We start from the raw sequence: 16,105 nt of genomic DNA on the forward strand, positions 1-16,105 counted from the left end.
GCTCTCCAGCCACTCTTCCTCAAGCCTGTAGCACTGCATGGGGTTGTTGTGACCCAATTGCAGGACCTGGCACTTGGCCTTGTTGAATCTCATACAACTGGCCTCAGTCCATGGATCCAGCCTGTCCAGAATCCTCTGCAATGCCTTTCTGCCTTCAAGCAGATCAACACTCCTGCCCAGTTTGGAATTTTCTGCAAACCTACTGAGGTCCAAGGTGACAGTTCTGCTAATCCCCCTCCTTACTTCTCCAAGTATTGAAAACTCTCATCATTTTATGATCGCTATACTCAAGACAGCCTCCAACTATCACAAGTCCTTCTCTGTTGGTGAACAACAGGTCCAACAGGACACCTTCCCTAGTTGGCATCCTCAACAGCTATGTCAGGAAGTTATCTTTCACACACTGCAGGAACCTCCAAGACTGTTTCCTCTCTGCTGTATTGTATTTCCAGAAGACATATGGTAAGTTGAAGTCCCCCATGAGAACAAGGGCTAGAGATTGTGAGGTTTCTCCCAGCTGCTTATAGAATATTTTGTCTGCCTCTTCATCTTGATTGGGTGGTCAGTAAGAAAGTCCCACCATGATACCTGCCTTGTTGGCCTTCTCCCTGATTCTTACCTATAAACATTAGGGTTAGGGTTAGGCAGTCAAAAGACCCCCTAACATACAAGGCTACCCCACCAGCTCTCCTTCCTTGCCTATCTCTTCTGAAGAGAATGTAGCCATTCATTGCAGCACTGCAGTTGTGTGAATCATCTCACCATGTTTCCATGATGGCAACTATATCAGAGTGGTATTGCAACTATCGTAGCTGTCTTGCAGCTGACACAATCTCTATAAAAGAAATTATCCTGATCTAAATTTAGTAAGTATGTGCAAAAACATCGAGATTCTTACTCCACTTATGACAATGTAGTCCACAACTGACTCAATCAGAAGCCTAAAAGCAGGTTTTACCCAAGTATTTGGCTTCCAGAATTATATCTGGAATTTACACCTCTGAGCATGCAAGAAAAAGACAAGTACATGAAAGCATATGTCACATCAAACACAACTGACAAAGGATTAGTTATCCTCTTAGATGTTCTCCCTCTTAGTTATCCTTGCCATTGTGCCTTATCTTATTAGACTGCAGGTAAAGAAAATCATGTAATGATGAGTGATGCAGTGGGAAACAGAAGAATTTACCTTCACAAACTGGAACTTTCCCAGTCCATGTGCCATCAGACCTACAGGCTCTATGCTCTGATCCTCCTGCCAGGAAGAAGCCTGGCTGGCAAGTATAAATCAATGTATAACCAAGTGAGGGAAGATCCATTCCTGCAACATTAGCATGAATTGGTGTTTCTGGTTGTTTACAGCTGTGAGCTACAAAGAAAAGATAAAATATCCTTCAGTAAAAATGGTGAAAATATTTCTGAAAAAATAATCTATACCCATTCTGACAGGTAACTAATGAAGAAAATAGCATCAATAAATATATTAATATATTTTTAATTCAAATTAAAAATTACTACATAGTCTATAAATTACTATCCTGAGCCTGTAAAGACACCCTTGAAAATGGACCTTTCAATTTCAACATACCAAGAACCAATGTAAATGCACTTGCACAACCAAAATGCATTGTCTGCATATGCGAACACAAACAGCTCACATCTTACCACAGTTAAAAGCAGTGATGGCTTGTGACTTACATAACTTATGGTATCTGTGTAGCATTGAATAAGAGTAAATAAATGGTTCATTTGGAAAACACTATGAAAGGTCATGGAGAAATTGTAGATGAGGCAAGTTTTAAATATCAGGAAGAAAAATTAATTACTATTCCCAATTTCATGCAAAGTGTCTTCTATCTTTAACAACCACTAGAATCTGAGAATCTGGTGTTATCTCAAAACCAGCATACTTCCAAGAGCAGAGCTCACCTTTCAACACATTGAGCTACTGATTTGCTGTTTGCTTAGGGGGAATGCTAGCACCAACTGAAACATTAACGCCGTTTTTTTCTGAGGATATGCTCTCCATACATCAAAGTGATTCTACAAGGTCAGACCTTGTAACGTGAGACTATTTATAGAAAAATACAGCTTGCTAGCTGAAAAACTAGAAAGATTAACCATTATGTTATACTTTCAGTAAACTAGCACTATTTATTGAAGTCTAAAAGATCTAAGGAATGAAATGTTACTTCTTGTAACCAAGTAAAATGATTCTCTCCATTTCAGATTAAAAAATTTCTAATTACAAACCCTTTTCCCCCCTTCTTAAAATACCCTGACTCCTTAGCTGGGAAACAGCTCAAACTCTTAACTAGAACTGATTGTAACTATCTGCTCCAGTACAAGTTAGGGTTGTGCAGGGCTTTCCTACGTGTTCTGCTCTCACCACCTCCTCCCAACTCTTCCACGGTCTTCATTGAAAAGGTTGCACTATCTTAGAAAGAAACTTACTATTTTCAGCTTCTCTCTGGATAAAATTTTTTTTTTGTTATTCTCATTATTTTGTGTTGGGGTTTTTTTTTAATTTTATAGGCTATTGTTAAAAAATTCACTCACAAAATCACATTTCTAGCTACTGTAAGCTAGTAATGCAAATTTGTATTAAGTTAATAAAACTATATAAATTAACTTTATAACAATGTTACTGTACCTAAATAGCCTAGATAAAAAATTGTTAGATCAAAAATCTATCATTTACTTACGTATACATTCAGGCTGGATTCCACTCCATGTAAGATCAGGAAGGCAAGTTCGTGTTGTTGAGCCATGGAGAAGGTGTCCTTTTTTACACTGAAACTGAACAACATTTCCCACCTGTTGAAAAGTAAAAAACATAGTAATATTGTTATGAGGAAATAACAGTTGGTTTTTTTTTTTTCCAAAATTTGATAGCAAACTCCTTCACATAATACAGGCTCTATAAAGTGTAATCCTCCATGGAAGAAAATCGAAACCTCATCTTCTATGGTCTCTCTAGTGTAATGCTTTGGGCTCAGAACAGTTGAGGCATGGTGAGTTTGGAAACCAAGCTCACTGTGGCTTCCTAACTCTGGACCAAGGAGGAGCCAGCTAGGCAATCTTGCAGCAAACCAGGGAAGCTGCAGAGCTAAAATGGTAATAGATTCTGCTGGACCTTTGCTGAACTAGACCCATGGAAAGATGGATGAATTCAGAAAGTATAATGAGAAATATTTCATTAGAACGGGCAAGGCCTGGTTGACAACACCGTCTCATGTTTCAGAAACTATAATGTTCCTATAATGTTTTATTTTGGTTTTTGATGATAAGAGGTAAAAAAAAAATTGTTCTTTATACGACGCAGATAATAGAAACTTGAATGCAAGTACATTACAATTTACAATAGCAATTCATCTGAGATTAGTTTTTAATTATTATTCTTATTGTCTGTATGTATTACATAAAAATAAAAATAGAATTATTTAGTCAATAACAGTTTCTGCACAAACATAGCATGGAATAACTTGTTCAGCATGTCCAGTCATGGTGACATTGATGAAAATGCAAATAATTCTCATTTTCTATCAAAAGCAGGGAAGTAGGTTACAAGTATATCATTCAGACAGGAGTTTATTACATGCTGTGAGTGGTTAACTCAAGTATTAAGATGCATAGATCACATCATCTGCTCTGCAGAGATCTGTATTAATGTATTTATCAACTCATATTTAAACAAGAAGCTGAAAACTTTGATCTGTTTGTGACAGTACATTTCTCATTCTGGGGAGGTTTTTTTGGGGGGGAGGGGCTCGTTATTTTGTTTAAATGTATAACACTTGATTCAAATTGATGCTCAAAGGTAAAATGTGAACTCTTTCACAATAGTTTAGTCCTGGAAACGGTATTTTACTGCTACAAGGAGTCATTTGAAACTTTATACTATTATTCCATTTCAGCTCAAGCTTCTCATCAGAATGAAATTTAATAATAACCCATGAACTACAGATAGTAGCTCATCAACACAGTACGTGATTTAAAATTCATTTCCTCTTTTTTTTTTTTTTGCTCTTTACTGTGCTCACTGGACTATGTAATTACTTTTAAAAGAATTTGAAGAAAATGCACTAAATCACTTTCACGATTAAGCACAAAGTGGGAAAACACTAAAAGTTTTAGAAGTCGCACCAAATAGAAATAGAAGTACTTTTTTTGTGCGGTAAAGAGCTTAGTTAAAACAACCACCACCAATATATTACTTTACAGCAATAACTAGTCTTATGAAAGATTTGTTCATTTCAGTAATCTGCTTTTATCGAAGCTATCTCCATTCACAACTATGGAAGAAACACCTGCCCTATTAATATTTAGCTATCAAGGAAGACAATACTTTGACACTGTCTTCAAGACCAGGACCCTTTCACCCTCGCTTACACCAAAAAAAAATCCAACAAAACCAAACCTCAACTTAACAGTTAAATGTAGTTTCTTAATATACATCTGAATACCAACTTAATTTTCTTTCCACTTTCTTCTTTCAAAGTTGATTGTATGATCTTCATGAATATAAAATATTAAGAAAAAAAATAATAATTGTTTTGTGATGTGGAGCAGCTGGACATCATAGAAGTCAATGAGGTAAAGAGGTTAATTGGCTACTTATACTCAGATACCGAATCCTAAACTGTAACTAAGTTAGATTCAAATTCTAGTAGTCAATAGTAACTCCAGAAGTAGCTACTGTATGGCTTGAACTGCTTAGTTACAATTACATACCTCAATTATTTTCAGTTGATATTTTATTATCTTTAAAAAAAAATAAATTATTCTTTTCAGAGTTCAACAGTTCTCATGATGTGCTTATCTTTCCTATATTAGCTCTACATCACTTAAATATGGGCAATACTGAATTAAACAGATAACTGCAATCTTGAAATTTTCACCCACTTTTTAGTATGATCTTACATAAAATGAATTTATCATTGTATAGAATCTCTTTAGAGGAATAAAAAGTAAATAGATCAAGAAAATTAATTCAGTATATTCAGTGAAATTCAATATATTGTAATTCTACTCATCAAGAATGGCCTGAACAGAAAGTTCATACTTCATGAGTTGAAAGAGCTGAATCATGCACATGATTTAGACCTACAGGACTAAATGGGTAACAGTGAAAAAAGGAAGGAGGCATGTTTTTTTTCAATTTCCTGTAACATCTCTCTTCTTTAGCTTCTTCTTCATGACTTTGGATAAGTTCTTTGTGAACTGAGTCTTTTGCCGGACTGATATATTGAAGAAAAACTGTTCACCTGAAGAGCAGAACCAAGAAATGCACAGAAATTTTTTCCACTGTCTGCCCACCTTAACTGCAGTTCTGTCTACCGTATGGTTCCACTGAAGCTTGGTTGCCTAAACATCAAACCAGTTCTTTAGTACGAGAAAGCTATTGGTTAGACAAGGAAATGGCTCAAGTTGCCTAGTAAGTGGGCAGGTTGAGTTGCTAGCATTTCACAATTAAAAAAAAAAAAAAAAAAGGCAAAAAGAGAAAAGCAAAAAAGCCCCAAAAACCCACAGCAAGCAAACAAAACTCAAACCTAACCATTGTTGATATTGCAACCAGTTGTTGCAATACCAACTTTTCTATCCAAAACAGTAACTACTAGTGAAACTGTTTTCCTTATTTCCACCAAAAAAATGGACTTCACCTGTATTATCCTTGTTAGGGAAACACAACCTTTATACACGTAAGCCCCAAAAGTAGCATCAAAAATACAACAGTTTCTCAAGATGTTTTTAGATGTGCTGCCATGCTACTCAAGATAATGAATAAATAAATAAAGAGGCTCCCTACTCCTAAAAACCAAAAAGCTTACAAGCAATATGTAACTATTAAAAATTAAAAAATAAAAAGTAATTTAGAAATTACTTTTTGGAAATCTATTTTGCAATATTCTTGTGCCAGAGGCACCAGGTGGCGCTACATTACAGCCTTCTACAGTCTTAAAAAATTCCCAGTCTTCAGATGTTCTGATTTGTTTGAATTTTTTGTTATACAGCTTGAATAGAAGCACTAGTGGGGAGAGCTGGGGAAAGAGCTGAAATACCTTTGTTCACTGTACTCTCTGTTTTAGGGAACAACTGCTCTATGTGTAACAGTGTTTGCATCCAACCCTGAAAAAATAATATATATATGCTTGTATACTACTTTATCATCTTTGTTCCGTAGCTGCTTTCTCCATAGTGTCAGTTATGGTTTGGATATTCCAAAAATCAGCCTCACTAACTTTTCCTTTTCCTATGAACCAAAGTCTGTATATCTGCTATTCCCTAACAGGAGAAATAGCAATCATCTGAGAAGAAATACATAAATATCAACCTGCGTCCATTTATAAAGAATAGCATAGTACTCTAGATAATTATTTTCACAAAAAAGAATATCATTATTTAATAATAATAATATCATTAATATTTCTTATATTCCTCATAAGAATAGAAGATATTTCCAATTTTCATTAGTTACTCTACATTCAATTTTTTCTTGGTCTTCATTTTGCCAAACTTTAACAAGCTTCTCCACCCCCAGCAATTCATGCCAAAGGATCAAGAGGCTAAGTTAGGCTAGTTAGGCTAAGTAAGGCCATCTGTTATTCCTCTTCACTAACCTTTAGCATTCTATTTTACATGAACAAAACACAATTCTTTAAGTGTTTGCTGTATATGTAGTTTGGTAGCCCAGTAATACAGTATTGCCATTACTAGTAACAGGCTATTAAGTTAAGTCTGCAAGACCTCTGGGCAGAGGGATGCCAGGCTTCCTTTGTCTAACAGTGTCTTGAGCTGCCTGGAGCTTTTTTTTCCTTTTGTTCTTTTTTTTTAAATTTGGTTTAGCTGTAGCATCAAATTTTCTTGTGATCAATTGGCTATGCCTAATTTTTATGCCTTCCTTTATCTTTATATGGTATACAAGCACAGCTTTATATCCATAGTAGTAACAAAAAGCTATTATGTGCAGAACGAGCTATTTACCACTAACGTGATACAGTATAGAGAAGTCCAGACTGGCACTGGAATGATAACAAAAGCCTTGAGAAATGGGGACACACAATACTGTGAAGAAGACTACAGGTGTGGGTATAAGAGATGTGACACAGGCTTGGCACTGGATACCCGATGGCTGTGAACAACTCGCACATGGTCACCTAAGGAAATGCAGAATTACAGAGGGAAAAAAAGAAGTCAAAAATCACGTTCCTGCCAGTGAAGCACTCCCAACACTGACACTAACATCCCCCACTGGCACCGGACTGAAGCCACAGACCTTGGGATTCTGAGAAGCAGAAGGAACCAGGAAAATTAGGTGGTGTCTAATAAGGCTTAAATTACATTTTCATTGATGCAGTGGTATGCCAACTGTGCTAATGGAGACAGCTATACTGTGGTAGTACAGCACTTTTCTTGGAATTTCATCCTACATTTCAATCAATACTAAAGTTTTCATAAGCATAACATTCACAGAAGGAGGTTATTTGCAAGGTTGCTCCACATCTGCAGATCAAGTTTCATAAGGCATTTCACCAAATAGAACCCAAAAGCTAACACAGGGCTACCACTACTGTAATGTGGCTATTTTCCTTTCTAAATTCAGATTGCACTTTGGCTTCCTTCAGGCTTTAATGTAGGGGAAAATAGCTGTATTTATACAAAAACATATGTTGGAAAAGTATGAGAAGTTATAAATCTTACAAATATGACTGATTGGTCTAAGCAGTTCTACACTGTTTCTTCAGTTCAGTAGTATCTTGTATTACCACAGCTTACGGTGAAAGTTCTATAAGCAATTTTCTATGTTACCAGCAATATATCTGAAGAAATACTTCAAAACCACATTTTCTTTCCAAGGAGCAATTTATTTTCCAGATTACAGATGAAGTCAGTATTCACTAAGTTCTAAAGATATTTTGTCTCTGTAACAGCTCTTTAGTGTAGAACACTGTTAAGGTTGATCTGTCAGATCCAAAATACTCAGATGAAAGGTAAACATCCTAGAAGTGCATATTCATAACAATTAAAGCAAGTAATGCTACTCATTTACATGCCATGTCTGATATCCAAGTAACACTGAACTAGTATTTTGATGTTATTTGAACACACAAGAACCTGATCTGCTTCTCACTGCTGAATTCGAAACCGAACAATAAAATCCATGCAAAATTTTGTTGTCTCTTTGTTACAAAGCTCCTATTAACAGTTGAAACACCATTCATAAGTGAGGTGGTGATATTTGTGCTTTTGTTAGTGTAGGTTCCAGGAGGCCAGGTCTTGATACACCATATAGTCAAGTCTGGAATTATGCTGTATATGCCTGAACTTTCAATTCAATCAATAAGATAGGAAAAAAAATAATCAAGAGTTGGGGAACAAAAAACCACAGTGCTGTGGAAATTCATGATTTGGTATTAGTATTGTGAAAAGCAAGTGACAGTCAGTGATATAGTCAGGTAAAAGAGAAAGTATTGTAGTTTATTGAGAAGTGCTTAAAGCAGGACTCCACATATGAAGACTTGAATTCTACTATCAGGCTACAGCTCGATTTTTTTTTCTGAGACAGAGACATAAATTTAAAGCTTAACAATTAATTCACTTAAATGATCCTACTGATATTAGTTTAAATGTGAAGTATTTAAGAGTTAAAAAAACCCAAGCCAAAACCAAACCACAAAAAAACCCACAACAACCAACCAAACCTCCAAGGAGGGAAAAAAAACAAAACCCAACAACTCAAAACCTGGGTTAGAGTCATAAAACCATCTTATATATCCAACAGTAACCACTCCTTGTTATCATTTGCCAACTGCAAATCATTTTGCTTAATTTTGCATAAGCTTCTTTAGTCTATTGTTTAAAATGTTAGAAAATGGATCTATCAGACAAAGGAATATCCATGCTATCTCATCTTCCATATTTTGGTACAATTTAGAATTATTTTTTAATCTTTCTGCTGTGGATGGAAGCACAAGTCATTATTATCCTGTTCATACAGGAAATTAAATTCATTTATAATATATTTGTGGTTTAAATGAGTCATAATATTATTGAATATACGGTAATGTAATATCTGTTTCCAGGACTTACAGACAATAACCTGTCTAGAACTGATCATTTTCACTGTTGTTTCCACCCAATAAAGAGCTAAACTCAGCTTCAACTGTACAAAAGATACTCCTACCCTGTTCTGTATTAACTAAGCAATCACATTTAGAGCAACCAGAAACGCCATACAGACGTTTAGTTACTATATAAAACCAAGTTTGCTACATGAGCTTGAGGATAAGTTGCTGACAAGGTAAGGACACTATAGCTCATGCAGTTTAAATCTGCAAGGCACTAACCTTACAACTGTGGGACCAAGTTTGTAAATTCTGCCAGCAGCTACAGTTCTTTTAGAAATTATCAGTTGACATTTTGCCTGGTATTTTGACAGCTATGCTAGCTGTGAGTGATGCTTTCATTCAAAACTACAACAACTACATCACAAATGAGAAAGCCTTCACTAGCTTCTCCATTGATAGAAGGCTCATTAATATGACAGAGAAACTGTGGCAACAAAATTGTAGAAAATGGTCACTGCAAAAATTCCTTTCTTACACAGTTGAATAGAGTTGCCCTCTAACATAATATTGTATTATACCCAAAGGAAGTTAGCCCAAGGATTTCCCCTGCATGTTCTATCTTGGCACAAAACAGCACTCCATTCACTGGAGAAAACTGAGACAATTATATTACCACTTGCATATGATTGTGATCTAGAACAATCTGAAAACTCAAAGATTGATAAATTAATCACTAAGTAGAATCATTACTGCGTAAAGGCCACCAAAATGACAAACCAAAGAAGTTTTCGGCCATGAAAATTTGAAAAGTCTTTAGCTACACCCTTTCCTTTAAAAACTAATTTCATGTTGTAAATCTGCTCAAATTTCAATCAGCCTTTTCTTGCATTTCTGGAAATCTGAAGTTTTTATTTAAGTCCTGCTACTAGACAGACACCACATATAACCAGAGAGGTGCTAGCTTATTCTTCTGCCTAGTCCTCTTCACATGTCTAGAGCTTTCAGGCCTGACACCAAACAGAGATGTAGCAGGGTAGTTTAGACTCTTTGTTTGCAGCTGCCTTATAGATTCCTAAAAAATTATAAGGCACATTTTTGCATCTGTACACCATCTACCCATGAAAATATCTCATTGATGTTACTGTTTTGTGAGATTCAGAAAACCAGAAATTCAAAAGCATTTTCAATTTCAAAGTTCTGTTTCCAACAGAAGTATATGCAAATGCCATTTTCAACAACACACACTTGTAGATAAGGTGGCCAACAGCCTCCCAGGCTGCATCAAGTCGAGCATGGCCAGCAGATTGAGGGAGGTGATTCTTCCCCTCTGCTCAGCACTGGTGAGACACACGTGGGTGCTGGGTTCAGTGCTGGTCTCACCAGTGCAAGAGAGACAGGGACATACTGCACTGAGTCCAGTGATGGGCCACAAAGGTGATTAAGGGACTAGAGCATCTGGCATACAAGGAGTGACTGAAAGAGCTGAAATTGGCCAGCCTGCGAAAGACAAGGCTCAAGGGGAATATTAGCAGTCTGTATTACACCTTAGTGGGTGCAGGAAAGATGACAGAGACAGACTTTATTTCAGTGATGCCTAGTGACAGGACAAGAGGCAATAGTCACAAATCAAAACATAGGAAATTCTGTTTAAAAAAAAAAAAAAGGGCATTTTCACTGTAAGGGTGACCAGCTTGGAACTGGTTGCTCAGAGCGACTGTGGAGTCTCCACCTCTGGAAATATTCAAAAACACCTGAACAGAGCCCTTATCAACCTGCTTTAGCTGACGTTGCTTAGAGAAGGGGGGGTTAAACTAGAGGTGCCTGCCAACCTCCGTGACTTTGTGATTTATTTATGGTCACAGAATTTCCAAATGGAACAACAGAATTGCTCTCAGGAAAAAAAATTCCATTGTTTTTTAGAGTACGTCTACACTAGCAATTTGGCACATAAGTATACACACTTCAGAAGAAAAAGCCTACTTGATAAAAAATAGGGAACACATATATTGGTGGGGAGATAATGAACTAGCTTCTTCAAGGTGAAAACAAGCAGAACTTGATCATCAGGGTTTCATGTAATGCATTGCTAATAGGGACACAAGGTCAATGTAATACAACAGCTAGAAATAAGGAAACACAGCAACACTCCAGCAACCAACTCTTACAAGGCATGAACAGTTTCCGGACCCCTAATAAGAAGTTTTTAGACTTTGAGGTAGTATAAAAATATTTTAATATGCAAGTTAATAAAAACAGTATACTCTACCTGATAGCCAAATGTGTTGTTTTGTGACCCGTGCCTTGGCACTCCTGGATTTTCACATGCTGTGCGAGTAGGTTCTTAAAAAAAATTTACAATAAATTAAAGACAAAAAAAATTACAATATTTTAATGAAATACATGTTCAACAACATGCAATAAGCCAGAAAGAAAAAAAAAATAAAATGGCTTGATTATTAAATAATATAGAAAAACAACAGGATCATTCTGAATAGCTGAAAACTCCTAGATTTACTTAATAGGAAAAGCAATAATAAGCATTTCAAGAAATTTCAGTACTATGGGTGTAACCTTACCTATACATCGAGGAGAAGAACCACTCCATGTGCCATCTGCTTGGCAAATCCTGGTGCTGGAGCCAACCAAAATAAAAGGAGGAGTGCAGCTGAAAGAGACTTCTGACTGATAGATGAAGCTTTTACCTTCTCTTTTCCCTTGAGCAGGTACTCCAGGGTCACCACAAAACTTTGCTGTGAGAAAAGACATGATAGAAATGCAATGTGTCATTTCTTAATATACACAAAAATAATGCTTACTTGAAGTCAGTCAAGCAGTTACTCCAAATTTTATATTTATTTTATTAAATACAGAAACATTTAATAGGAATTCAAAGAGAGATTAGGTAGCCAATCTTTAGCCTGCTTCAGTTTGCAGTAGTCTTGTTCAAAATGCCTACATAGTGGACTTGGTCAGTAGCTTGAATTTGACATTAAAAGTTACGGTCCCGGAAGCTGCGTCCGTCCTTGGGAAGCCAGCTCCATTAAGGCCCAAATATACACAGTTCATGTCTGCTCTAAACCACATCAATCTGCAAATCCTCCTATAGAGAGCAATCAGAGAGTGTACCAAACCTTCATGTAAATCTCTCATCCTCTCCTGCTTTCTGCCACCTACCCAGTGCTCAACATTTTTGTATGATTAAAGGATTTGCCAGACAGATTTTAGGAATTGTAAATTCTTACTTTCTCATCCTTCACTGAAAGATAAGATTTGGTATGTATGGAAGCAAAACACTTGAAAGTCAGTACAGCTAAAAAACAAAACAAAACAAAGCAAAACAGTAAAGAACTTCGAGAAGCAATCTAAAACACTAATAAGCTGTTACTATGTGGGATAAATTTGACTGCTAAGAACATATTCCTAAATGGATCTTTTTACTTTATACCTTTCTCCTAAAGATTCCTTATGTCTATAGCATAGCATAACTAAGTAAATGTACTGCTGGCAAATTTACTGGCCTTCTGTAGTATAAAGCACTGATTATTGTCAGAAGCTGCATTTTGAATAATTGATTCAGGAAATGCAATCAGCTATGGTAAACCCTGTGCCATCAGACTATATTATTCCCTGACACACCATGAATTCCAATATTGTAGTCTAATTTAATATCAAACAGAAAATGCTGTAATACGCACCAAAAAAAAAAAAAATAAAACACTAACCCAGATTTGTGCAATGACATATTTCTAAAAAGGCACGTTCATAGAATCATAGAATTGTCTAGGTTGGAAGGGACACTTAAGAGCATCTAGTCCAACCACCAACCTAACTCTGATAAAAAGAAGTCACTAAACCATGTCACTAAAATACTTGAAAATACATGAAGCACTTGCAGAATTTTAACACAGAAGCTTGAAATTGTCTCCTGAACAGTTCTTTGCACAAAGTAGCAACCATTCTCAAGGAAAAAGAATCCTTACATTAAAACATAGTTTTTTTGGAAGTTTAACATTTTTTTATAAAACTAAGTAAATTCCACCACTTAGTTGTCAGTCAACTTTACCCAACCACTGAATACCTACTGATTATCTGCCTTCTATATAGGTAATCATGGAAACCAGGCACCACGATAAAACACGGCAGTTTTCCTCTGATATTGGGACAGGGAACTACAGAACAAACTAAAGTCGCTGCAAACTAGAAGCTCTGTGAGTGCTCCCACTCCAATTTCCTAAGGACTCTGAGACCCTTTAACAGACACAGGGCCATGAAGTTCTGACACTGAGGCTGTAAGGCCAGTCTCATTCTTCAAAGACATTTAATTGATTAACAACAAGTTATATCTGTAGTTAGAAATTTTCAGGCATAGGGTTGGTTTTTTTTTTTTTTTTCCATCTCTTGCCAACCCTACAAAAACAGCAGTCCTTTACTCAAATTATTATAAGAATAATTAAGAAGACAAATTTACCAGGCCATAGATGACAAATACTCAACCAAAGACATTACTATATTCCATTCTGAATAATTATTTCATTTTTTAACTATACCTTACACATATTCAGCTATAGGGTCTATGGAACCAAGCTGGGAACTAAATTTCTGATGGCAAGAACTCTTAAAGATTGCTCACTGAAAATGACTTTCACCAGCTCCCTCTTCATTTCTGCCAGATGGCAGCTAGTTTAATCTCTTTGACAAGCACTGGCTGCCAATTCATTTCTCTTGCAAGCCAATGGACATCATTGCACATCAACACCATTGCACATCAACACCATTCAGTTAATGTAATCTCTGCATGAAACAGCCTTTAATTCCCAGGCAGCTGCATTCTGTACTAACTATACCTTTTAAAAAACTTAAAGGTCAATATGCTTTTTCAAAGAATATTGCAGTATTGAGTATTTCAACCTCAAATATCATAAATAGCTTGTGGTATCCAAAAATGAATGTAAGGACACAGTATTTCAATCAAGAACAAATGATGAAAATAATTTTTCATGGTCTTTGATGTTCATGATGTAGTGGACTCTAGAAGAGCTTCATCTAAAGAACTTAAACAACAAATGGTGGGGTCTTTTTCTTCCAGACACAGTGCCTTTCAACATGTTCTGGCTCTGGCACATACAGTTCCAGCAGCATTGAGCAACTGTTGTTGATGATATGAGAGTATTATAAGGAAAAAAAAAAGGAAATATCATCTATATGATACGGTTTCATAGTTTTAGAATATCGCCAAAACACAGACCATTTTCGACAGGGAGAGATGAAGAATGCAAAAAAATAGTAAAATAATAGAGAACTGCACTTTGCAACATTTAGCAAGATACCTGGCAAGCTCAGCTACTTTGGCAAGCTCAAATTAAACTGCAGAAACTGTAAAGCCACAAAGATGAAATTATCGTCTTCCAGTTAGACTCCTTGCTCAAGACCATTACAGAGTTTCAGTGAAATAGCTATTGTATAAATAACTACAGAACCTCCTGCTTCAATGCAATCATTTCAATATCTCTCAGAAGCACCACAATCACTTCTTTAAAAAGATTTTTAAAATATGAGTAGTATAACACCAAACTAAAGAAAAATCACATTTGCTATAGTAATGGAATTTGTAGCAATATAAAAATCCATCAATGTTATAACTTTCAGGTTAACAAAATTTACTGCATAAAACATGTAATGATTTAGTGTAAAGGTAAAAATAGACAATTGTCAAGCAATCGCTGTGGAGTCTAGTCAACATTACCAACAGAAAAAACTCTGTAACATCAGAAAAAGTTTAGGGTGAGTAATGAGCAAATAAAAGAGATTACAATGAAACTTGCCCTATTCAATATGTAGCTGGAAAAAAAAAAAAAGTGAAATTTTTAAAGAGGAGAAAAAGCTCTATAGTTGAATAAAGAAATACAAGACCATAAAGTAAATACATACGCAAGCACTGAGGTACTTCACCACTCCATGTTCCATTCCCAACACAAGTCAAAACAGCGGGAAAAGAGAGTTCATATCCTGGAGAGCAGACATAGCTAATGCTAAATCCCCAGTCCAAGTTTGTTCCTTCCAACCTTCCATTAGAGATCTGCGGAGGAGTTGGGCAGGTAACAGCTGCAATAACATTCAAAGTAATTAGGCCCAGCTGCTGTAAATATCCCCAGTGTACACAATTACTAGAAGAACCATATGTGCTAATTTCACCTTTTTTAGAGGACAATACAGTCAGGACATGCTATGTTCCTCACTGTATTCTTGCCACATTTCCTGAAGTTAGTACTTCTGGTTTCCTCCATTTAGGAGACAGTGGCTGATTGATGAAGTGTCTTAAAACAGGATGCTGCATCAAACCAAACAGGAAGACAACCAAAAAAGCAGTATGGAGACTATGAAGTGTACATTTAAGATATGTCTGGTAGTATACTACAAAATGATTTTGTTTGTCTGTTTAGACAACATGGAGTACAACTATCTTTAGTTACCATGGTAATAGTCAAATACTCTCTTCCTGCTAACCAGCTTAGGCATTTCCTGGACATTAATGCTCAGGGATGAAATTCCAGGATGATTGTTCCAAAATATGACTTGAAAGCCTGTTTCTAAGTACCACAGTTTGGTTAGTATTTGCTTCATGAATAGCTCCTCACCAAAAAGCATAGATGCTTCTAGCTAGAGGGAAAATATGTAAGGATATGCAGCCTCTTGAAATTTTCAGTGTTGCTACCCCTAAGAAGACCAACAAGAAGTATTTCAGTATAGATTTGAATTTCCAGGCCACCCAGAAAAAATAAAAACATCTTCTCACTTGTAGGAAAGAAGACTAAAAAGCACCACAGGAGGACAGTAGAAATAAACAGACATAACTGTAGTGATGAAGATAAAAGTGCTGTTCACTGGATAGTGGGGTAGTAACAGACAATTGCTAATTGAGAGCTGAAGGGAAAAGGGTATAAAAGAAGTTAAATTAAAAAAAAAAAATCTGAATCAAAAAGAGAAAGGCGGAAATTTAGGCCAAAGTTACCAGAATGGATGAAAAAGAGAAAAGGGGT

General features: G+C 36.1%; 1 protein-coding gene across 3 annotated transcripts in view; it reads right to left on the reverse strand.

Annotated features, from left to right (window-relative positions):
• The window catches only part of CSMD3 (CUB and Sushi multiple domains 3), a 654,503-nt gene that overhangs the window by 15,736 nt on the left and 622,662 nt on the right, over positions 1-16,105 (reverse strand). For all 3 annotated transcript variants that reach the window (XM_074145167.1, XM_074145166.1, XM_074145165.1), the window contains 5 exons: positions 14,997-15,170; positions 11,645-11,818; positions 11,335-11,408; positions 2,706-2,817; positions 1,190-1,369 (listed from right to left, as the gene is read on the reverse strand). In XM_074145167.1, the coding sequence (XP_074001268.1) occupies positions 1,190-1,369; positions 2,706-2,817; positions 11,335-11,408; positions 11,645-11,818; positions 14,997-15,170 (714 nt within the window). The remainder of the gene's footprint in view (positions 1-1,189; positions 1,370-2,705; positions 2,818-11,334; positions 11,409-11,644; positions 11,819-14,996; positions 15,171-16,105) is intronic.

This window comes from Numenius arquata, chromosome 3 (genome assembly GCF_964106895.1).
Source record: "Numenius arquata chromosome 3, bNumArq3.hap1.1, whole genome shotgun sequence".
NCBI lineage: Eukaryota > Metazoa > Chordata > Aves > Charadriiformes > Scolopacidae > Numenius > Numenius arquata.